This window comes from Polyodon spathula, chromosome 5 (genome assembly GCF_017654505.1).
Source record: "Polyodon spathula isolate WHYD16114869_AA chromosome 5, ASM1765450v1, whole genome shotgun sequence".
Classification (NCBI taxonomy): domain Eukaryota; kingdom Metazoa; phylum Chordata; class Actinopteri; order Acipenseriformes; family Polyodontidae; genus Polyodon; species Polyodon spathula.
The window spans coordinates 65,931,667-65,956,211 of NC_054538.1; the positions used below are offsets into that span (position 1 = coordinate 65,931,667).

A 24,545-nucleotide genomic window follows, 5' to 3' on the forward strand; every position below is an offset into this window, starting at 1 on the left:
CTGGAATTAAAAAATATAGTGCCCTCTGCAGACGGTAAAAGGAAGCACATTCTTTCAGATCGATTTGAGGCCGCGACTAACATACAGTAGTCTGAAATAAGTTTTTTTTTTTTTTTTTTAATTAGCATTCATGCTGCATGTATTTATTTGTATTGTTTTGTAACTGATTTTTTTTTTTTTTTTTTTTGTTATTTCTGGATTATTTTAACAATGCAAATGTATTACTCTTGTTAGAGAATCAAAAGTTGCTTCCCAGTGAAAATGTTTGCATCACGAAAACATCCTTCCTTATTACGTTTTTACAAAATAAACAGTTAAATTCTACGAAGATAACGGGAGGACCTGTTTGAAAGTTGTTCAGTTAAGATGCATGCCCAATGAATAAATAGATGAATAAGCATGTGTTCAGGGGGGTGCAATTTTGATGTCACACCAGTATTGGTGTAAATTGTACCAAAATGTTTCATTTTTTTCAGAAATTGTATTATTTTAATGTATCATTGTATAGTGTATATATCAAATAATAAAAACATCTATTTAAACCAATTTCTATTGTTTGCAGCTTGTATACACAAACAGAAGTTATCACAAATTAAGGCTGTTTGAATATTTTAAGATATACTTGTAATGTGATACTGTTTGTGTTTCAAATTATCGAGAGGATATCTCTTTTACACGTACCCATAATACTGTATAATAGTCTGTTGTTTCTGTATTAGTCCACTGGATGTCACAACTGCTTTATTTACAAAAGGGTGTGGACGTTTTAACAGAAACTTATAAGGGCAAGGGCGATCGTGAGGCAATGTTAAGAAAACATGTTGAATCACGTGACCTCTTATGTGGTCATTGTATAAGGCCTAGAAACAGTTAGCAGTTAGGTGCAGTTTTAAAGCTTTATTGAAGTTGGGTGCATCTACCAAATACACTGTTGCAAGGGGCGTACCGACTAATAAAAACCACTTCCTGACAGTGGCTGACGCTTCGCCAGCCATTGTGTTTTCTTTTTTCATGAGAAATTTATCACATTTACAAATACAATAAAATGTGTTCCCAACAGGTCAAAATCCCATTCCTTTTTCTTTCTTTCTTTTATCTCTCGTTTTTGTACAAGTCAATGGCATTTGCTTTTCTGTAAGCTATCGTTACAATAGAGATGTGCAACTACACATCCTAGGTTGACATGGTAACACATTGCTGGGAGCAAGGTTGGTAAACCCTTCAGCTATTGGCTAATAATTGTTTCTGGACTTGGTGTTTTCAGTAGCAAATGGTTCGTATGTAACAACCCTTAGTTTTACATTTGGTGCCTTCACTTAAAGAAAACTAAAAGGTTTTGCATAAGAACTACCATTGGTACATTTAATCTGTATAAAAAGTGTATTATATAAACAGACCACTTTCTGTTTCTTGCTAATTGTACAGGATGTCGGTTACTGATAAAGGTCTATGACGGCATATACAGCTGCTTAACCTTGAGTGGGGTGAAAAACAATATGCTACACTAATGTATACTATATATTTTTATAATGCATTTAAATAAGAATAAATAAACAGCATAGATAATTTAAGACATCTGTATCAGCAGCTATTACATATAACTGGATGTGGATAAATTCCTACAACACCCCAGGTGAGCCATTGTGTAAGCCTAATGCACACCTTCTCATTCTTGAATGCATAACAGGTAGTGATTTACGATTACATACCCACATTGTTACTCAATTGAAATTACTATTATATACTTGGTTGATTTGTATTACTTTCACAAATAATACTATAAACTATTCTTCTGAATATCATGTGCGGTGAATAAATCTGATGTACCAATACAGTCTTCCACTGATTAACTGCTGACATCACCTTTTCTGTGTTGTCTCTGTGAGTAACAGACTAATACGTCTCAAGAATGGGACAGCATCTGGATCCCTATGGCACTTAACATAATAGATAGCTTAAAAAACAAAACAATATATATATATATATATATATATATATATATATATATATATATATATATATATAAATATATAGGATTATTATCTGGTTGATATTCTTCTTAAATTCAGGATTGGCAAGCAACATACTAATATCTTTATTTTTTTTAATAGCACTTTGTTTAAAGGGGCACAAGCAGAGAAATGCTTAGGCCAATACTTCCATCAGTGTTAAACTTTTTGTCCTGGAACTTGCAATATATTTTTATTATTATTTTACAAAACTTCAATGGAAGTTTTGTGTTATATGGACAAAGTGAAATATCCTATTACATGGTGTTATAAAACATGATAAAAAGAAATGCTTGATGCACCTCTAAATAGCATCTAACTGTTCCATTGCTCATTGTAACACCAACCGTTCTTTAAGTGTTCTGAATTTTATTAATGATAAACCTTATATCACATGTGATTTTTATGTTCTTTATTCTAAAAGGCTCACATATTTATGAAATAATTATGACCTTTTGGCAGCTTTTCCATAAATGGTAGTTGCAGTTCTCCTGAGTGGAATTATAAGCACACGGTTTAAAGGGGCTGACATATCTCTTAAGCCTGGCTGCACAACTCTTATAATTTATTAATTCATTTAAAATATTCATACAGAACATCCCTCAGAGACCACAGAAATCTCAGTGGCAGGAGGCAGTCACCAGCGGCAGTTAGGGCTGCAATACAGTTACATGACAAGTTACAACAATAAATAACGTACAAGGCTAAAACACGTACATTGAGGTATAAAATTGTATTTTATTACTTTACAAAAGATTTAAAGGAAGCAATTAAATCCCTTCAGGAGAAAGGGATTTTGTGATCGAACAAAACTGTAACCCCTGTATATGATGGAAGCCTTGCAAGGGGTTGCTTCTGCACCCCCAGCACCCCTAGTTCCAGCGCCCTTGCCCCAGGTTATCTGAATTGAATTCGTTTTTATTCAATACAGGGTTGTGGATATATGCTCTACATCTTCTAGTAATATATTGTATTATGGACTCAAACCATCACGATGCTGTTGACGTTTCTATTATATGTATTATCTAAAAGTATGTTTTCTTTAAATTGTTATTTGTCACCTGCAATGCAGCAAGAGTCGATGCCGTGTAAAACAAATTCTTGTTTTATTTATTTATTTATTTTAAATCTTTCCCATGGTCAGCCTATGCTGTAAAAAAAAAAAAAAAAAAAAACCTTGCTACTTATCATGCTACTAGTGTGTGTGTGTGTGATCACCTGACCTAATTTCAAGCACTGAAGAATTAGCCATTAAATTGGGGTTACGTTATGTGCCAAATGAATAATATTTAACAAAAAACATCACAGTAGATGTGCTAAAATGATAAGGCTTTAACTGTAGACCCGTAAAGACAATGTACACAGCGTATCTTCAGCTATAGCACTTAAGTTAAGAGCACGTACCATCGCATTTTAAATAACGTTTCGTATTCCTTCACCCTTGCCAAGGTGATTGAAGCCGGAGCGCGAGCTGTGTTGCAATGTTACATGACAGAAGAATTACATAGAGAAATACAGTACCCGATTTCAAACACTACTGCATTTAAACGCTGGGGAATATTTCCAAATTATCGACAGGTTGTAGGATTATATATACTTTTAAAATAATTAAAAACAAGATTCATTCTGATGTGTTACCAGTTTTCCAGCCGAATGTACCATCTAAAAGAGGGGGGTACAAAAGGTGCTAATTTTTTTAAATTTTTATTTTACTAAAATAAACTATAAGATAAATACATTTTCGGTGATTTCAGTATTTTTGTTAAAGCGTATATTGAAAGTCAATGTGGTGAAAACATTTTTTAATTTGAAAGAAAAAAAATAAAAATAAACAGGTTTTAAAACACCTCTTCCCAGGGTGGAACTACCTGCATTTTGCAACATGGCTGCTGTAGGGGTATTCGGGAAAGTTTAGCTGTCGAGTTAAGTTTTATTTTAATCTCTTCACAGGGGGAACCGGTTGAGTCAAAACTAGTCGTTTTTACAGTTGTCTGCGGTGAAAGGTAAATGTCCAATAATTGCACCCCTACAACCAGAAGCTTTGGACTGTTCGCTTCATATTTTTTTTTTTAAATCGGGAGGCTATATTTATCTGAAGACTATTACTAAGCAAGCTAGCACTCCGTATGAACTGGTATTTTCCGAAGTTGTCTGCTTTTTCGGACATTTCCGTGTCTAGGGAAATAGCCACGGGCTACTTTGGAATATTAACAACATGCATTTTTCCATTCCTGAGACCGAGGTTTGTTCAGGAGAAAATGGGTCCACATACGTGGTAAGTACACCGTGAGTGTGTGCATAGTGGTGTTGTTTTTGGACCTTGGCTAGTATGTGATTACTGTAGTTATAACGTTTGAAAAATAATGCGCAGTCTAATATATACAACGTTTTTTATGAGATATTGTACACGCAGCCAACATTGACTGCTTGGAAGACAACATCTGCATCGACAAAAAGGGGGTATTTGTTAAATACATTGCATTCTGTATAATAAACACAGATTAGAAAGTCTTCTAGTGATCTGTTTACTGTACTTATAACAAAGGTAGCTTGAAGAGTCTTTGTGCTGCCTTCGTCTTTTTATTTATTTGTGTGTGTATTATATATATATATATATATATATATATATATATATATATATATATATATATATATATAATACACACACACACACACACACACACACACACACAGATATAGGAAACATGTGATTAATTCATTACTTCTGTAGTTCATAAAGACATTTGTATGTACGAATATTGACAAAATGTAACCAGCAGAAGCCAGAATAAGTAGCTACGTTTGATATTTGAAACAATGTGACAACGGTTTGTTGCACTGCAAACAACGTTAATTGACAAAGTTGGGTGGCGCCGGTATGTGTTGTTGTCGCTCCCACCCGTGTAATTTTGCTTTCTCCTGCACTATGATACTGTGACGTGTAATAGATGGTATATCTACAACTGGCTGTTTACTGTTTTTAATAGTAAAATGTTTTTACTGAAATCTATACAGTATATAGTACTTTTAAGCTGGGATAGCTTTTGGAATCGTACAAACTGTTACAGGAAAGATGGGTTGCATTTGAACCGTCATGGAGTAGGCATATTCCTAGCAGCCAACATTGAAAAACACCTATCCAGTCACTTTAAGGAGGGTGGAAGGGGATTTAAATGGCACAAGTCATAGTTTAAAGGTAGAGCAAATCAAGCGTGTTTCATGCCAGCGTGTACACCGTTCTAATATATTTTTAAATATAGGTCAAAACATAAATAATCCGTGTACTATAGAAAATAAACTAGTTATTGAGGTGGGGGTTGGGTGATGTAAAGATTTATTTACAATTGTTAGTTTCCTGCTGTACCTGCTGTAATTACAGGGGTGTGTGCTACAGTAATCTTAAACCCCTTTCAAACTGGCATTTCTACCGGGTTCTGGCCACCCGGGTCTCAATCCCCCGTAGTGTGAAACTAGGTACCTGGGTCGTACTCAGGTTAAGCGAGACAAAATGCATGACAGCTGACGAAATAATAAACATCCGTGCCTGTGTGAAGGTTTCACTTCTGCAAGGAATGTTTTTGTTTATTCTGTTTAGCCATATTTATGTTGCTTTTAGACCAGCAGGGATGAAGAAACATTTGCTTTAATCAACATTTGGGCCTATGGCTCAGTCCAGAGAAGCTTGGATGGAAGCGTCAGTAACAAGCTGCTTCCGGGGCATTGATACGCGCATTGTGTACTTGAGTCTGTTGCCCAGGTCAACCCTGCTTTATGAAAAGCAGTGTGAAGTCGTGTACCGGACCCGCATGACAGGGGTAGGTTCCGACCCAGGTACAGCATGCCAGTGTGAAAGGGGCTGTAGTCAAGTTCCTGTTATCCCTGCTCAATCACATGCTCTGCATTGGCACGAGCTACGTCTGAGTTTATTTTATGTCAGATCTTTGTCTAAGGCGGCTCTGTTAATTAGTGATTTTATTCAGGATTACAATATTGATATTTTCTCATTAACCCTTTAGACCCCATAATAATGAAAGAACCCTTCTGTAGATTCCTCAGAATTTTGGCAAAAAAAAAAACTGAGAGTTCGTCTGTTTTATTCAAATAACCATAATTCAAAAGCCATGATAAATCTGTAATTGCAAATTTTAAACAGGTCAAATCATTTTTTCAGATAACACCAAACTTGACAGTTTTTGTAAAGTAAAACTTGTTTTACTTTTACAAATGTAACTGGATAAAAAAAAAAAAAATGCAAGAAAACTGTTTAAAAACTACAATATTACAAAAAGCAATTCAATTTAAATATTAAAGTTGATTATTAAACCTATGAATTTCTAGAAAGGTTATGGCTTTAAAACTGCAATAATAACTTTGTAATTGCTATAGTAACATTGTAAAATTCTTAAAGAAAGACTGAGAAGTACAATGTTAGAGAGGGAATTTCAATTTTAAGATCCCCTTATTGAACAACACAAAAGAACAGCAAGGCATTAAACTTACTTTTAAAATAAAACAAGTAAATTTCAGCTCTGGCCATTATAAACAAGAATAAAACCTAGATAATTAACCAAAACACTCTATAAATAGCAAAGATAATAAAAAAAAAATAATAATTCCGATGGCAGCTGCAACACAAAAACATTTTATTTATTTTTTGTAATTAAGAATTAGCTTGCCATCTTTACCCACTCCACACACTCCATCCTCTATATACCACCTCATCATAAAATCACCCATGTAAACCATCATGCCATAAGAAAAGTCAACTTTTACCCTGGTTACAACCGGAACTCTAAAAACACACAGGGCGTCATCTATACCAGTGCTGGATAGTCTGTTCTTACGGGATTTTAAAATCGCGAGCTTTGTTTGACCCAGGAAAAAAATGATCGGGGTACACTGAGTATGCTATTTAAGAGAGTACTTAATACTCAAAATGAATAACTCTTTAGTAAAAAGCACCTGGGCTCAGGAAGGCTCAGATCTCTCCCAACACCCTCTCTATAAAGCACACAGAGTGCAGGCCAAACATTGCAGTCAACTCGGCCCTGCTTTTCCATCAGCACTCAGTCCAGTATATATATATATATATATCAATATATCAGAAGGAAATATTTCATCTTGAAAGTAGTCATTTTGATTGGAATACGGCAAGCTGCACTAGGATGCATGCAGCAAACTGAAATGACAGGTAGGATAACAACTTATGTGCCTAATATGAAACGTATGTTCTGTATAATTTTTTGATATTACTATTAGAAAAAAAAAAAAAAAAGCATTTCGGTTTTACAGGTTTGTATGTACCAGTTTACACGTGTTTACACAATAGCGTTCAATGGAACTGCGTCTGTGTTTACAACACAGCTCCTGGATGCAGGCAGTCAGCTGGCAGATGCTACATAGAATACAATGCATCCGTCATAAATCAGTCTCTTAATATAGTATGGTACAAAACCTACAGTACTTAAGAATGTGTTGCATATAGCCTAGTCTGTACAATACTTGTTTGTGCGTATTGGCAGAATCCCTCCAACCAACAAACACAGAGTGATACATGATATTCAAGTGTCTCCGCTGGCATGTGTAGTACTTAGCTTGATCTTTTGTTCTCGAGTCATCTGTTGTAATTTACAATCACACATCAAGGATGAACCAAAGTTGTTTAAAGGTGATGCAGAAGAGTACCATCTAATTTAATTTCCACCCCAGTGTTTATAGATAAAGGGTAACAAATAAATGTCATCAACTTGTTGGTGCCTTAAACTGTTTTAAACTGCTTTCCTGTTGCCAAGTACTTGCGAATTGACACCCTAGCCACCTGGCTTGTTTGATGCCAGCCTCAAACTTTTAACCAGCCAGATCACTCACCATTTTATTTGTGCCCAACTGTATTTCCTTATCTTTAAAACTGTTGATCACAAGACCAGTTTTAAGTCCTATTGCAGGAAGTGTTTTTTTTTTTTTCATTTTTCATTATGTACACCCAAGATATCATGAGTTATTTCTGGCTGTTAAAACATGTGAGCCTGCTCAGTTGTAATCCTAACTACAAGTAGTCTTGGTTTACAGTCCATCAATAATAGGATTAGATGAAATAAAATACAAAATTGAAAGAAAAAACAACAAATTAAAAAAAAAAAAATAGAAAAATGAGAGTGAATGTTATCCAAAGATTTGCAATTGAATGCAATGCAAATTACTTTGAAAGGATTCTAGTTGCTACACAGCACGCTGTCTAACTGGCACTGTAAAGTGTTCCCGCTCTGCATATATAGCTATGGCCAAATGTTTAGCATCAACCTGTATAATTAACAAATTTCGCTTCATAAAGACGAATAAAACCTGCTGAAATAATGTTATGTTAACATGTTGAATTGCATTCCACTTTGTAGTTTTCTGTATACTTAACAAAAAAAACTGACATGATGGAAAATGAGACATTTCAAAATCTAACATGAAATGCTATACTACTGTTATGGCTTCCGGTAGACGTCTGTGATTTTTTTAAAATTTTGTAGTTTCTTTCATTTACAGATGTTTAAATAAAAGATCAAAATTATATGTTCATTTAGTTTTATTTTTATTATTTGAAATGGTTTCAATCCTAAAATTGTAGGTGATGCAAAGCTTTTGGCCATAGCTGTACTAGACTGTATTGAATAAGAATGTCGACCAGTGCACTGTTGATGCATACTTGGTGCAGTGCAGAGGACGGTATCTGATTTTAAAGTAGCAGAAGTCCTAGCCAGGTTGTTTATAAATGCACAAAGCCATGTCTGGGATTTTCTGCATCAGCAAATCTGTGTCGGAAGGGAATTCTTACCCATGTAAATGAGACAACGGAATTTATTGCATCTGTGTTGTGCTTGTGCCCAGGAGCAGCTGTGATTAACTCCATCACTCTACTGAAGCTGTCAGCTCTGCAGTGTCAGTTTACAATGCTCATTTGCATTGGGTTGATCACTCTTGTGTTACCCAGGAGGGTTAAGTAAAATCAGATTGAAGAAAATCAATTTGAACAAGATAAACTAAAGCCTTTGTTTCTCATTTCAATAATCCTTAATGCAATATCGAATTCTGAAATGGAATTACATTTGATAATACAAAATATGAAAGTCAAATATTTAAGTATTACAAAAAGTATAACTGTCCTGAACACAGAGTAGAGTAGGGCCTACTGTAGCTTTAACACATCTGTGTTTATCATTTTTGGTGATACTGTACTACAGTATTTTCTTTGAATCAAAATCCCACCAAAAAAAAAAAAAAAAAAAAAAATAAAAAAAAAAAACACACCCATGAAAGTGAAATTTAGAATGGGCTTACAATGTATTATTATTTTATATATAATTTATTTACTGTTTTTGGTGAAGGTAACTGCAAAGTATACTACATAATATGAGTGTGTCTTCTGATTAGTTGAAATGCTTGTTTACCCAGTGTTCATACAAGAGAGCCATTTGGAAAATGACTAGGTTTCACATCTGCTTTAAATTAAGTGCTCATTTTTTTTTTTTACCGCTTTTGACCTTTGGGGCACATCAGCAGTGTCCTGCTACCAGAACAGGTATTTTATGAGCAGCACTGAGCTAACCAAAGACTTTGTGCTGCAAAACTTGAGTCCCCATTTTTGTATTAGTTTAAAGGCTGAATTAACCAAAGCACTGTGCCTAAGGGCTACTCCTGTATTTCTGTAATGCAGAACAATAAAATGTACTGTGCCAGACAAGAATGACACGGTCTGTTGAATAACTATATATATAGATATATTATATATATATATATATATATATATATATATATATATAATCTGTGTGTGTGTATTCAAAACTTGAATTGCGTTTTAAACAATACATCCTTTGTTTGAATCGTCACATAGGGAGTACAGTATCCATTGCAGCTTGCCCTTAAACAAATAAAAGCAATTAGGCCTTAGATCACCAGTGAAGGGTACAGTATGTCTAAAGTTACAGTATGAATAACCTAAAATGTTTGAAGCCATAACACTGCTAAGAAATAACATACAACAGATTAAAAAAGAGCTGCCAAAATCAGTCTTTGCAGGCTGTTATAAAATACTGTGCTGTAGTGTAGTGGGAATTTCAAATTGAGTGTTAATTTGTAAGTCGTCAAGCTATGACTTTGTTGATGAAAAGGCTTTTGAGCGTTTATCAGTAGAAACTGTACTTGCTGAAGAACTGTATACAAGGGCGTGGGTGCTGGGGGTATGGCAGCACCCCCCGGCTTCAAGTACAGGGGTGTTGTGCATCTGCAGGTGCTGTGATAAATCCTGCTAGTTTTATGAATCTTATGAGCTGTGTGCAGAGTACGGCACCCTTTTCACATGGCTTTGGAACACAAATGATAATCAACCAATCAGCGCTGACTGTCACAACAGGGGCGGGATATTTTATAATTCACGCGGTGGCAGTTTCGTGAGAGTTGATTCTTTGTTGGAACATATCATAAGCAAGTGTGTACAGACTTTTTTTTTTTGTTTTTTTGTAAATTCTTCAGCAGCACCGCCTGCTAAAATCAGCTAGTCACAAATGGTGCTATGGGGGAGGCAGCTTTGTGGAGCAACACTAAAAATGTACACAGTGGCATTCTGGTTGTGTCAGATGCCCGTTCTCTAATGAACTCATCAGCATGACACCAAAGCACAAATCAACCTTTTGAAGTTTTCTGACCATTGTGGTCATCAACGACTACTGTAAAAAAAGAGCTGTTCAACCTGTTTTGACAAGTAAATGTTTCTAAATTGCAGTATGTAAGTGAATCATAACAGTACATGCTACATTTCGATTTGATTGCTCTAAATGTTTTCTAGTGAGCATATTGTAAACATTGTAGCAAGGACTGTGATTTTTAAATATGTTTTTTGTTTAAATAGATAAACAGGCGTTGATTAGTTTTATTAATATGTTTAACATAATCACAGACGAATGCGTGGCTTCCATCATATACAGGGGTTACAGTTTTGTTCAAAGGCTTTCAGCACCCCCACTACTGAAATTTTTCCAGCGCCACTGCCTGTATGGGTCTATAAATATGCTTGGGGAAACTGCAGCACTTGCAGAAATCCTGTGCAAAAACATGGTCCACATCTTCATACTGGAATTCCGGAGTGCGCTGAGTCTTTAATTCTTTATGCCTGTTCTTCACACATTTCCTGAAGGTTTGGCAGCTGCCTCTTCCTGCTGTAAAAAGAGTCCCAAAAATGCTGACGTAAGGTTTATTTAAGCGTGTTTTCAAATGAAGACTATCTATTCACAACAGTAAGATAACATAATAAATAATAATATATATATTGACTGTAGTATGTTGCATAATCGTATTATCTTAACATGCTGCATCTGCTAGGTTTGGCATATATTTAGTTGGAACTGTCAAGCCTGTGGTGATGTACAAAAATTCTCTAAATACTGTACAAATGAAAATGTAATTGTGCCATACTGCTGCCTACATACTGTAATAAAGTGAATCTGACAGGGACTTCTTACAGTATATTCCTAATGTGTGAATTCTTTATCTGTACTGAAGAATGTCCTATCCAAATGTGCACACTCTTGAATAAGTTATTCTCTAGGTGTGAAAATGTTAAGTTTGAGAAGGATCATAATATGAAATGGAGTAAGTCAAGAGAATAACAATAAAGTATTTTTCTTCCCCTTACTGTGTTTTACTAATACATAAATCATTAATTTTATTTTACTGAATTAAACTGCCTAATTCCGCCAGTGCTTTTCCACATTAGAATGAATAATCAATCAGGTTGTCGATGTTTCTTATTGAAGCAGAATAAATAAAGTGGAAATGTGAAAGGTTATATTTGGTACTATACCTGCCAAGTTTCATTGGTCTATTGTTTGTGCATACTTTTTTTCCTTGGCAGATCGGTCAACTGGTCAAGATAAGGAAAGATGGAAATAAGACTCTTTTGCAAAGCAGATTGGGCCATTGCAATTTCTATAGGAAGCTTATGACTTTGCACTTGAGAATGTTTCTCTAATTAAAATATATAATATGTGATTAATTAAGCTCCAAGTAATACCTGGAGTTGATCAAGCTGCTACTGCATGCGGTAGGAGTCTTTTGTGTCTGTGAAGTGACTTTCAGAATACTATACTCTAAGGAAGTTCCAACCTGGCAAGCTGAAATGCAATCCCATTGTTCAGTGTATGCAGTTGTGGCACAGGCCTTTCAACATCTTGCTTCTGCTTTTATTTTTTTAAACATGTTTTATTTAAATTGAAACTAAAACACAAGGGAGGTATTGTTCTTATGAGTGCGATTCAGGAGATGCAGTATGAAAGGCAGCCCAAGGGTGTGCTCACACTGGGTTTGTTTAGATGGTTTGGAACTCAGTTGGTACGTTTTGATGGGAAGTGTGAACTATAAAGTCTGCTTGGGAAATTAACATTACCAAGTCCAACTGAAGAAGCAGTCTCTCTGTTTTGGCAAACGCACCTGTCTGATTCGCTTGCTAAACGTCACTGAACAAGTGCTGGACTCAGACCTGTTGCACAAAAGAAACAAACTATACAACTAACATGACTTGGAAGTAATTCTTTTGTTTGTAGTTTAGTTCATATTCTGAGGAAACAAATAGAGCAAAAAAACTACTAATTTATTTAGGAACTACATTGGGGTTACTAGACATCACGTGAAAACTGGCATTGTCACAGTTTCAGTCTTAATTTGTTTTCCCGGTTGGAAAAACAGTAAAATGTTGATCTGCCCGGTTTTGCTATTGTGTCTGTGTTTTTTAAAGTGTAAAACTGCATCAGTGTGCTTACAAAAATACAATAAACAATGACAATGCATCTAAATGGAAGCCGACTTATTTTACAACGCAAAAAACAGTAAAAAAAAGTCCAGTTTTTTACTGGGAATCTGAACAGTAGGAGAAACTGAATTTCTGACAGAAGTGTGGCACCAAAATCCAAGCTGAATGAACAAAACTCACAAAAATAGTAAAATAATTCAATCTCATTTAAAATTGATTTCTTTAATGTCAGCAGAAGGATTGCAGAAGGCCACACAGAATTGCGTAGACTGTAGGGATTCAATACATGTATTAATTACATGAGTGAAGTGCTCCCCCAGTACTTTCTTCCACAGCAATATGTAAGACTCTAAAACAAGCTATATTAAAAACCAGAGCAATAATACATCAATAGCTGCCATCTTCAGTATGCCCTGCTGGATATTGTAAACATCCGGTTCACACACCATATAAATGAACTGAGTGCACTTACAAACTACATTGTGAACACAAACAAACTCGATCCTGAAAAAAAAAAAAAAAAAAAAAAAAAAAATGGAACTTTAGTTTGCATCCAAACTTGGTCCCTTTGCCTCGGAGATAATTGTGAACAGCAAGCAGATTGATACATTGTTTGTCACAGACCCAGTGTGCAGCCTGTCTTTTGTTAAGCACGGTATGTACAGACAGTACTGCACTCCTAGAAACCAACTGCCTCTTGTTCATGACCTCTGGGCATCCAAGTACAGTACTGGGAATATTTGATGTTTATCACTGTTCATTACTGTTCTCAAATCATTCCAAACTGGACATGTGCAGGCATCCATGCTGGAGCTAAGTAGCGGTAATTTCTGAGTGTTAAGGATTGCATGGCGGTTGTGGTGGTTGTTTTTTGCTTTATGGCTGTGGGTAGAATACTGTGGTGAGGATTCGAAAGATTGATTCTGCTCTCATGGCTGACCCCCGCTTACCTCTCAATCTCCAGGTCCTGTTCTGTATGAACAAGGTTATTTGATTTGTCTTATCCTCATGGCTGTATTGAAAGTAAGAGGCAACGATGCGAACTAGGAGTTTTTGTTGACTCAGAAATGTCTTCATCTAGACAGTGTGGGGAAGCTATAAAAAAAGGCCAACAAGATGCTCTGATATGGTGTGAAAAGTGTTGAATTTATATCAAGGGAAGTAATGTTAAAACTGTACAATGCATTAGTAAGACCTCATCTTGAATATTGTGTTCAGTTCTGGTAAACTCGCTACAAAAAGGATATTGCTGCTCTAGAAAGAGTTCAAAGAAGAGCGACCAGAATTATTCTGGGTTTAAAAGGCATGTTATATGCAGACAGGTTAAAAGAATTGAATCTGTTCAGTCTTGAACAAAGAAGTCTACGCGGCAACCTAATTCAAGCATTCAAAATTCTAAAAGGTATTGACAATGTAGACCCAAGGGACTTTTTTGACCTGAAAAAAGAAACAAGGACCAGGGGTCACAAATGCAGAGTAGACAAAGGGGCATTCAATTATACAAGAAATGAATAGTGAAAAAAAGTCGATTGCTTGTGGTACGTGACTGATTGAGGGGGTCAAATTACTGGGATCAATAAGCTACTAACAACCAAACGAGCAAGATGGGCCGAATGGCCTCCTCTCGTTTGTAAACTTTCTTATGTTCTTAACTTATCTGACAGTTACTAAGAACAGGATTTTTTACATCTTTTGGCAGTCTTGTGAAGCAACAAATATCAGCTTCCCTTGCTTTATGTAAACAAAACACTACTGTTTGCAGTCATGGTAGGTACAAAATGGAGCCTTTTAGTTTGAGGGTTTTTAGATTCTATTTTTTATATTAACTTTGCAATGGAAATTATTGTTTTTTTACTGTGGCTAACAAACCACATGTCTTGGAATTCGCTATTCAGTAAAAAAAAAAACAGTACTATAGGTGCCTAATGAATGACATCAGTTGAGGCAGTATTTTTTTTTTTTTTTGGTGAAAAAATATATACAGTAACTTTTATGCTTGCAACTTTAGGCTTACTGTGCAGTAAGTCATAACTTATCACAATTCGAGCTGGGACAAACAGGGGATTGTCATTTTCGAATATTCGCTCATAATTTAAATGCTCGTTTTGGATATTCGTTCGTTTTCAAAAAGTAATAAAAGCCATTATATTGCTCAGAACACAGGCAGGGGCAGGGGGGCATGGCCCCTGTGTGTGTGCCTTTTATTTTACAGCAAGACTTTACAATATGTAACACGTTAAAATAGAAAAATATCCCAGGAATAAAGAATAAGTTGTGTAGGACTTACTTTACCCCAGTGAATTAACTACAAAACAAAGGATGCCAAATAGCAGTTCAAGTTAAACATTGTTTTGTTTATTCCTGAAATAAATAGTACATAACGCTGACACAGCATTTTATTTCATTCCATGCCATTGCTGTTTTTTCCCAGTAATTAGCGACCATAGACATGATTTCATCAACTAATAACACAAGGTTTACATGTGCCTTTTTGTAGTTGAACAGGCTAACAAACTGAAATTTAACTTTAAACACTTAAAATAAAACAAACGTGGAAATGGCGTTGTAATATGAAAGGGGGGGGGGGGGTGGACACGACCTCGCCATTTTGGTTCTCATTTATTACATTCCACGGAACAAAGTCGCAACAAAACATATGTAATACTGTATGTAAAATATATATATATAACACACACACACGTCACTACACAACATTTACAAGTTGGGCACTGTTTAAGCAAGGCATTTCAGAATTTTTTTTTTTTTTGTCCCATGAGATTATATCCGTGCCCATGCATAACCTAGTTTGTTTACTTTTTGCTGTCTAAGACTTTAATTGAGGCTCAGGAGCTTCTGTGTTGATCCTGTTTGTGTGGTGGTTATTGGTGTGTGTGTTTTTTAAAATCATATCACTGAGCTCTTTTTCATTTGCCATTTTTTAAGCTGTCGCGCAACTTCTGATGAGGTGGTAAATAAGTGCAAGGTGTTTTTGTTTATTCGAATACATGTCAAAAAATATTTGTTTGGGTATTTGTCCCGGGACTAATCCCAATAGGTATGCATATTAAACAAAAGCAATTTTTTGGGGGAAAACACCTGCTACTCCCCCAGGTAGGCTACATAGAGATTTTTATCATTTATGTCTGACAGCTTTTAATTGTCAAAGCCACCACATCCATAAAATTGTTCTTGAAAGTAGGGATGTCACGATATGAAAATTCTGTGACGATTATTCTGTGCGGTATTGTCACCATCATTTGCGATACATCATGATATTTTACAAAGAGCTACATTTTTAAAATGTTATCTGTTAAGCTAAAGCAAATGTGGTGCTTAATTATAATACAACAGCTATTTACAAAACACATTTTAAAAACCAAACTCTCAGAACCGTTTTTAAACATCTACAAAACATAGGTATCAATTACTTTAGATAAACTAAAGTGCCATTTTAATCAAGATTGGTCCTTGTTTGTATTTATTTAATTTTTAAAAAGGGTTTTTTTTTTTTTACTGGATTAGTTTGGATGTTTCTCATAATTGTTAATCTGATTTTTAAGGATGTTAAAAATGTCTTATTCCCAAATCCAATAGCTACACTATTATTGGGTTAAACATATTTCTAATGGAGCTGGTCACGTCAGCCTGCCCTAAGCTTTACTCCAGTACCAGTAATTGAGCGTATGAAAATGAATAAATAAAAATAAAATGTGAATACAGACTAGATGTGGTAAGCCTCTCCTTACAGCTTTTTAAAATGCTTCTCATTTAGAAATTTCTAAAAAAAAAAAAAAAAAAAAATTAAAGGGTGAAATTTTGGGATCACAGTAACGAAAACGCTGGGAGTTAAAACCCAGGGTTTTTTTTTTTTTTTTTTTTTTTTTAATGAGTTTACTGCTGACCTGTACATCAATAAAATGTTAAACATTAATTAAATGAATGTTTCAAATCAGTCATTTAGTTGAAAATTAGAAAACAGCCGCAAGGATATAGTGTGCGCTGAGCGTTTAGGGAGTAGCCAAATATATTAACGTTCCTGTTCGAGTACCACACTGACCATGTCCTTGTGTCTGTGTTAAAATGTTTGTCCTCCTTAAGCTATGTAGCTGAAATATAATTGTTTTTTAATCATTAAACGGGAATACTGAAACGCATTAGGATGATTATACATGGAACTGGTTTTACTTGACTGTTTTAAGTAAACGCTGTGTTCCTTAATGATGTTGCTTCTTTATAAAGTGATTAATGATGATCTAAATTCTTGAACATATTCATCGTGTTGCTGCTCTTTGAAAGAACAGCTCGACATAATTTACAAATTGGCCCTCCCTCTTCAATAACTTGACCGTTGTCTTTTTTTCAAACCAAAATGATCCCAGATAACTGATTTATAACCATTTTTTTGTTTCTGTCGTTCTCCATATTTTTTGTGCCCTGATCTTTTTGTGTCGCATTAAAACCCAGTGAAAGGTTCATTATCGTCATCTGCTGTTCCTATTATAGCTTTTTTTCTGCATTCTGTCCAGTTGATGTGTCTTTCTCAGTCTCCAAAATCATGAATATAAAAAAATTAATTACCGAGGTTAATTAAAACTATTGACGATTAGAGTAATCGTTAGAATGTATATCGCGATTAACTTTTTATCAACCGTATTGCAACACCCCCTACTTAGAAGGTTGGCACTAGAAAATACTCATCTGAGAGGAACTGTTATTCCACTCTGAATCAAAGAAAACGTTAATAAGTGTAACTGATTGCGTAAATATATAATGCACTATTCTGATAAACTAGCATGGCAGTGCAGCATATCTTTTATTAGATGTGCATTACAATTATTCTGAATTTGATAAGAATGGCTTCAAGTGTATTTGAGAATTTTACATGGCTGTGTGTGTGTGTTTGTTTGTTTTTTACTTTTAAGTGTATCTGAAGGAGGTCAGTGATTTCCCTTGTTTAGCGTCACATTTATGTGTTATTTCAGTAGACTGTTGGCCGTATATGACTCTGGTACTCCAAATTCCTGTTCACTTTACCGGCCCATGTAAGTGGATAGATTAAAGTACAATGTGCTTCAAGTCTGATTTTCTGAGTTACTGTACTTGCAGACGCTGTTACAGAAATGTATTGTAGCTCTTCAGATGTATTTCAGTAATGCTTCCCTGTTAATCTGCTTTAGAAATTTGGAACTGGAAATGTTGCAAGTAGTAAGTGGGGCTACTGTAGGAGATTTACCAGTGTCAAAAGGAGGTTTTTATGCTAAAGACATAGTAAAATCCCCTGTCGGATTAATCTGTCTTAAAGTGAGATACTGGATCTACTCATGTCAAAGTCCTTGTTGCACTACTGTGGGTGGATTTTGGTACAACCTAGAAAAGAAAATTACTCCATGTTCGCATTCAGAATTTTGTAAGCAGTCTTTGCTCTGACTACTTTTGACAAAAGCATTGAGTTTATCAATTTTTACAGTAATGTTAGCAATTTAATCAGTCAAAGTAAAGCCCACCTATACTGCAGTACATTTAGCAGTAGTCAAGGGTGTTTATTTTTGTATGAAAAACAGGCCTATTCATATCAGATTTGATGCTACAAGCAAATGTGTAACACGACATACTGCACCACAGCAAAACATGTAGTCTTGATAAGAACCGTTCACTGCCTGGGATGTGACAGGGCGACAGGATTGGTGTCTTTTTAGCGATATTGTCGCACTGCAGCTAGGGAACTGACCAGTGAGGAACAGCTTCCCTTGTGTGCCTTTTTAGTAAACATTGGCTGAAGAAAACATCATTCTTGTAGTTTTGAAATACCCGGAGCTGTACAGTAAAGGACAAAAATTCTAAAGACATGCCGTTGAGGGAGAACGGGGGTCTGGTAAAAGCTGGCCTCATCAAGTTTCAGCTCCTGTAAAAGACCCAAACTCTTTCTCTAGCATCTATGGTTCAAATAAGTAGCAACAAAAGTTCGTCCTCTTCCCTGGAAGACATTTTGCTGTCAAGAACACTATCAGAGGAGAGTCTCCTATCATACTACGCGTGCCTGCCGCCACTGGTGTGAAAGATTTTAATTCGATCACAGGACAAGCTGAATTGCGTCTTGTGAGAAAAGGTCTTTACAGTAATTCCTACTGGTTGCAGAGTAAAGGGTTGTCTTGTTTTATGAATACAAACAAAAAAATGCTTACTCAAACATTTTTGGCGGCTTTTAATTAGTGTTATCTTGGCAATTTCACAATCTAAAAATATGTTGCAATAAGCACTTGCAAGAGACATTTGTTTGTTTTTCTTAACATTCACAATAGAGCACAGTTGAAAATTCAGGAAATCCAAATCAGTTAAAGGTCTTGCCAATCCACAGTCCTCTAAAAGGAAGCAGTTCATAACCCCAGCAAGCTGACTCGAAATGTTCTGCCCAGTAAAATTTTCACTAAGCATCCCTGTGAGAAGAGCTTGTACAGCATGAGTTTGCAAATCTGCCAGTTGTTTCGGAAAGCTGCCACGGCCTCAGACAGTATGTCAGTATGTCTTATAGTACTGGATGTACCATTGTTTGCTTCTCTCTTCCAGGCTTACAATATCCATGTAAATGGAGTGCTGCACTGCCGGGTCAGATACAGCCAGCTCCTTGGACTACATGAACAGGTACAGTAACAGTGCAGGTTACGTTTAGCAAAGCTGGCCTAATTCAGAATCTTTTAGGAAGAAATGTCTACACTGACATAGGGCTGCGAGGTCTGAACCCTTTACATCCACAGTTCACTGAGATTGGGTGTTTCCTGGTACAGTACATACAGCAAACTTGGGAATATCACCTTGAACGTCTCCTGCTAGTGTTGGGCAGTATATGCAGGGAGTCTGTATGCATCGTATTCCGGAGAACATGGGTGGGTTGCTGTTTAAATAAAAGGGGAAGGGCAAGATCTGTATTGCCTTAAGGTCATAATGTTGATCTACTTTAATTTCAATACGGGTTTAAAAATAAAATTCTCCAGGCGCTGGCCTAACCTGAAGACATTTTTTTTTTTTTTTTTTTTTTGGTGGTTTGTTTTCTTATCTCTTCTGCATACACTGCAATTTTGTTTAAAATACTTTTTATTAATGTAGGCGTGCCTGCACTTCCCGATTTTCAGAATCCAAAATGAACCCACTTTTTGCCTTATTATATAAATTTTTGCCATGATGACCACTAATCATGGCACTAATGTATCACACAGCTGTATGCAATTCTTAAAATAATTGTGCTGCAATAAAGTGTTTATCAACCTTCATACTACACGTGAATGTAGCCTGTAAGATACAGCAGTAAGATGCTAATTTGGCTATGACCATATGAATTAAACAACAAATCCATGCCATTAAATGGCAAAGCTTCGCTGGGAGTTCCAGCACAAGGCACATATTGATGTAACAAGCTGCTTAAGCACAGCAGAATTTCTACAAGTGACTCGGTCTTACCAAGCCATATAATTAATTACAGGGCATGGCATTTGGAATTAAAGTGGACTCATGTAAACTACTCATCTGTGTACAGTAGCTTCTGAAGATTAAGCCTTTCAGAAGAAACAATCAGGTCACTCATAAATCCAAAGAATGTGTAAAGGGTTAGGCTTACCTGCTTTCTGAACGTTCATGTCTTCTGCAATCAAATCTGATTTGTCAAGTATTTACCCTTGTATTTATGAATCACGTAATTTCAGCTCTTATCATATAAAAATCTAGTCTAAAGAAAGTAAAATTTATTTCAAATCTTGACCGGTCTCGGAGCTTTAAACAAATAAAGTATTCAAACCCTAGACTTTATCTTTTTTTTTTTTTATTAATCTCTCATCCCACAGTTAAAAAAAGAGTTTGGTAATAATGTAGTCCCAGCATTCCCTCCGAAGAAGCTTTTTACACTCACACCAGCTGAGGTGGAACAGCGAAGAGAACAGCTTGAGAAGTATATGCAGGCTGGTGAGTATGCTGGAGTGTCGAGCTCAGTTTTGCTTCATTAATTTGTCACAGAGGGAACTTTACTTTTTCTAACACATTCCTGTAATTTTAGCTGGTCAAACATGCAAACGCCCATCTTCCTCCATTTGAAAGGGCTGCTAAACTGACATTGCTTGGGTCCCAGTGTGTATGCCTGTGATTATGATCACTGAACAGCAGTGCTTATTATTCTAACACTAGCTCATTATTCTGACACCGTACTCAATAACTCAATTTCGTAGACCTCAAGGTGCAATTTTTATACAGTAATCTGTCGCGTATCTGCCTGTCACTTATCTGCCTTCATCAATCTCATCAGCAAGGTTCTTTTATTATTGAATAGTTCAGATATTGCAGACCCTACCAAAGGTTTCGTACACTGTGGTGTATGTGGTCTGTGTGCCACCATTGCTGGTAGTGTCGCGTGAGCTGTTCAGTGTGTTGATATGTAAATAAATCCAACTTCAACCTCCGTCTCGATCTCCTGCCTGTCACTCAGCAGTGAATGCACGCAGCAGGCGGCTACCTTGTTACAAGCATTAATACCCTGTATCTTTCTAAACAAGGGATTTAGGAGGGCTAGTTAATAAAAGCTAAATCTCAAAACAATAATTGTGTGAATATTGTAATTGTTGCAGCTATGTATAACGGTATTCGTTCATCCAACTTTTTACATGTGCGCTCTTACTCTGGTCCCACCGCTGTCAGAAATGTAATGGATTACTGTATTTAAAATATTGAGGATTTTTGTTATAAACTGTAGTGGGCATGTTTTTGTTTTGTTTTATGTGCATTTATGTGAACCTGTTAACTGATTAATATTGTATGTAAAATAATAACTATTTATGAATCCATAAGCACTGTCTCGAACAGGAGGATTAATTGCAGCGGTAGTTATGGCAACAGTACTGATTAATTAATTAATTAATTAATTTTATTTATTTATTTTTAAAGATGTGCCGTGAGACATTTAGTCAGATATTTGCTTTATTCTGTTTTTGCTAACTGCTACTGTATATAAACGTTCATCGATGCATGTGTGCTCCTGCAGTGCGACAGGACCCTATGCTTGGAGCCAGTGAAACATTCAACAGCTTCCTAAGAAAAGCCCAACAGGTAGGTCTGTGTTTTAAAACTTAGCTATGACGTTAAATCAGGTTGGTGGGTGTTTAGAATCTAGGGGTATAAATCACACTTCTATATTAAATGTGGTTGTGACAGGAAATGGATTTGCGGTGACGTCAGGCCAGAATGAGGAAGCACACAGGTACTGCAGTTGCAAAAAGACGCGCAGTTTTATTTTTAACACAAAAATAACAAAAACAAAACGTTTGCTCACAGAACGAAAACAAAACAGGTGACCAACTCCCAATTAGCAGCAAATTAATCACTTAATTAATTTGGGAGATGGCCTCCTTCTGCACGAGGTTTCCTCATTCCTGGCAGAGGACGAGTTACTCCCTCGCCTCTGCCAGAACACATTTCAAAATAAAAACAAACAGTAACACAGCTCGGCTACGCCGTCATATATATGTATGTGTGTGTGTGTGTGTCTGTGTGTCTGTGTGTCTGTGTGTATATATGTATGTGTGTATATATATATATATATATATATATATATATATATATATATATATATATATATATATATATATATATATAAACCAACACAAAATAACACAGGGGCGGAGGGGGAGACCCCGTTCTAAAAATAACTGAATGGTGGATGTAGGTCAGCTACTTATTCATGATAGTGATTTCTCTATTTTTATGTTTACAGACTTGATGGGGTGCATATTATTACTATAGATGTTCACGTAAACAATACTGCCAAACCATTAGTTTCATTTGAATTCTGTCGCTTCATATTTTATTAATGTGCAGATTTAAAATAAATGCAGCAGCATAGACGTGTGGACCAAAAAGCAGTAATGAAAGTGTACACTGTATTGTGTGTCTTTTTGTAAAAGTGATTTATTGCAAACCTCAAGTTTTAAAATGTTTTTTATTTGCCATGTCTAATCTTTGTGTTTTTTTTTCTTTTTTTAAATTAATTTTTTTAACCCCAACATTTCTCTGCCATGTCCTGATACCTCACGTTGCCTGGGGACAGAGACATGCCATTGTTGGATGCAGTGGGATGAGCTACTTTGGCTGTCCACTACATTGAATCATAGTATTGACTTTCATTCATTCCTTTTTATCCTGCAGGAAACTCAGCAGATTGCCACTGAGGAAGTTCACTTGGATGTTTACTTGTCGAACAGGCAGAAAGTGAAAGTGAACATCCTCACGTCAGACCAAACTGAGGATGTCCTAGAGGTAAGACAGAGATCTCCGGGGGAAGCTTATGAAGTGGCACAATATATAGCACCAGAAACGATGTACTGTAGCGCTGAATATTTAAGCGATAGAGCCTGTCGATGCGGGCTGTACCGTGTGGTAGATGGCCGTGACTGGAGTTATGCGTCCCGAGCCGTAGGCAAGGGCGCTAACGAAAGTCAAGGTCATCTACCACACAGTAGAGCCTCCATCGAGAGGGCTGTATCGCTATTAGAAAACGAAACAAACTTTATTTTCTCTTAAAAAAAAAAAAAAAAAAAAAAACCTTCTGAGATTTCGCCGGGTAAAAATAGTTCCTAACATAATTAGAATATAAAAACAACATACATGTAGAGAAAACGCTATTATTAAAATTATTTAACTAATATATTTATTTATTGGGGTCTGTCTTACTGTTTCTTAGTATAATTTATCTGGACATGTAAAATTGTTGAATAGTCCGTGTAGTACTGAGTCAGACTTGAAACTTCTTGTTGGAGACGGGGTGTTAGAATGTTAAGGGAAAAACCCGGTATTCATGGGCGGATTGATTTAAAATTAACTTCCAGCGGGCATCTATGCAAAATAGAAGCCCGCTAGATCTGGAAGCTGATTGGCTGTTTGCACTCAATAATTTTCTAAATAAATGTAATTTTTATATAAAATAACTTTTTTGGGGCCTTCCGAGTGGCGCATCCGGTAAAGGTGCACCGCGTGGAGTGCAGTGTGTGATCTTCGCCCTCCCGAGTCAACGCAGGGTGGTAGCGGTGGGCTGAGCCTAAAAATAATTGGCTATTCCAAATTGGGGAGGAAATAATAAAAACAATTGCTGACTATTAAATACAAAAAAAAAAAAAAAAAAAAATCACTTTTTGAATTTCTGCTGTGTATTGTAATAAGTATTTTCTTTTGAAAGGTGAAAGAACAGTAAAAGACTGATAAAATGTAGCTTTAGAGCAAACTTTGCATGGTCCTCCCAACGATTAACCAACATTAACTGTCACAAAAAGCCTGTGGATTTTGGTATTGCCATATGTCATGCCATATAAATAATGTATCAGTGATCCTTAAAGCGATGCACGTGGATGTTGTGACCTGTTGTGCTCGTCACAAAATTTACATAATCTGTCATACTACCAAATTACTGCAGTAATAGTGGATTTGAATCTGTGTTCTGTACTTCCAAACTCTGCTTCTGTGCCATTTGATAAATCTGTATTTTAATGTCATTTTATTTGAACTTTTAACCTAAAAAAGGTTCAGTCTGTTGCACCCCAAGTATGTTCTGGAAACTGTTTATTGGTCATACATAATATTACAGTGGCTGTGTTTTTGTGGTATTTCTTAGTATTGCAGTGGTGGAATTAACTCCCACCTTTCCACATGGTATATTTGAGATGTGTCGGCAGAAAGATGAGAACTTTTGCGTGTGAATCTAGCTAGACTGAGTCAGTGGG

The 24,545-nt window shown here is 35.9% G+C and overlaps 1 protein-coding gene across 2 annotated transcripts in view; it reads left to right on the plus strand.

Annotated features, from left to right (window-relative positions):
* Positions 1 to 3,774: 3,774 nt before the first annotated feature.
* Positions 3,775 to 24,545, plus strand: part of LOC121316182 (sorting nexin-17) — a 36,761-nt gene continuing 15,990 nt past the window's right edge. Inside the window, exons 1-5 of one of the 2 annotated variants that reach the window (XM_041251055.1) lie at positions 3,775 to 4,284; positions 19,363 to 19,437; positions 20,631 to 20,748; positions 21,818 to 21,882; positions 22,978 to 23,088. In XM_041251055.1, coding sequence (XP_041106989.1) covers positions 4,225 to 4,284; positions 19,363 to 19,437; positions 20,631 to 20,748; positions 21,818 to 21,882; positions 22,978 to 23,088 — 429 coding nt within the window. In that variant the 5' untranslated portion in view covers positions 3,775 to 4,224. The remainder of the gene's footprint in view (positions 4,285 to 19,362; positions 19,438 to 20,630; positions 20,749 to 21,817; positions 21,883 to 22,977; positions 23,089 to 24,545) is intronic. The other variant, XM_041251054.1, reaches the window with a different exon arrangement.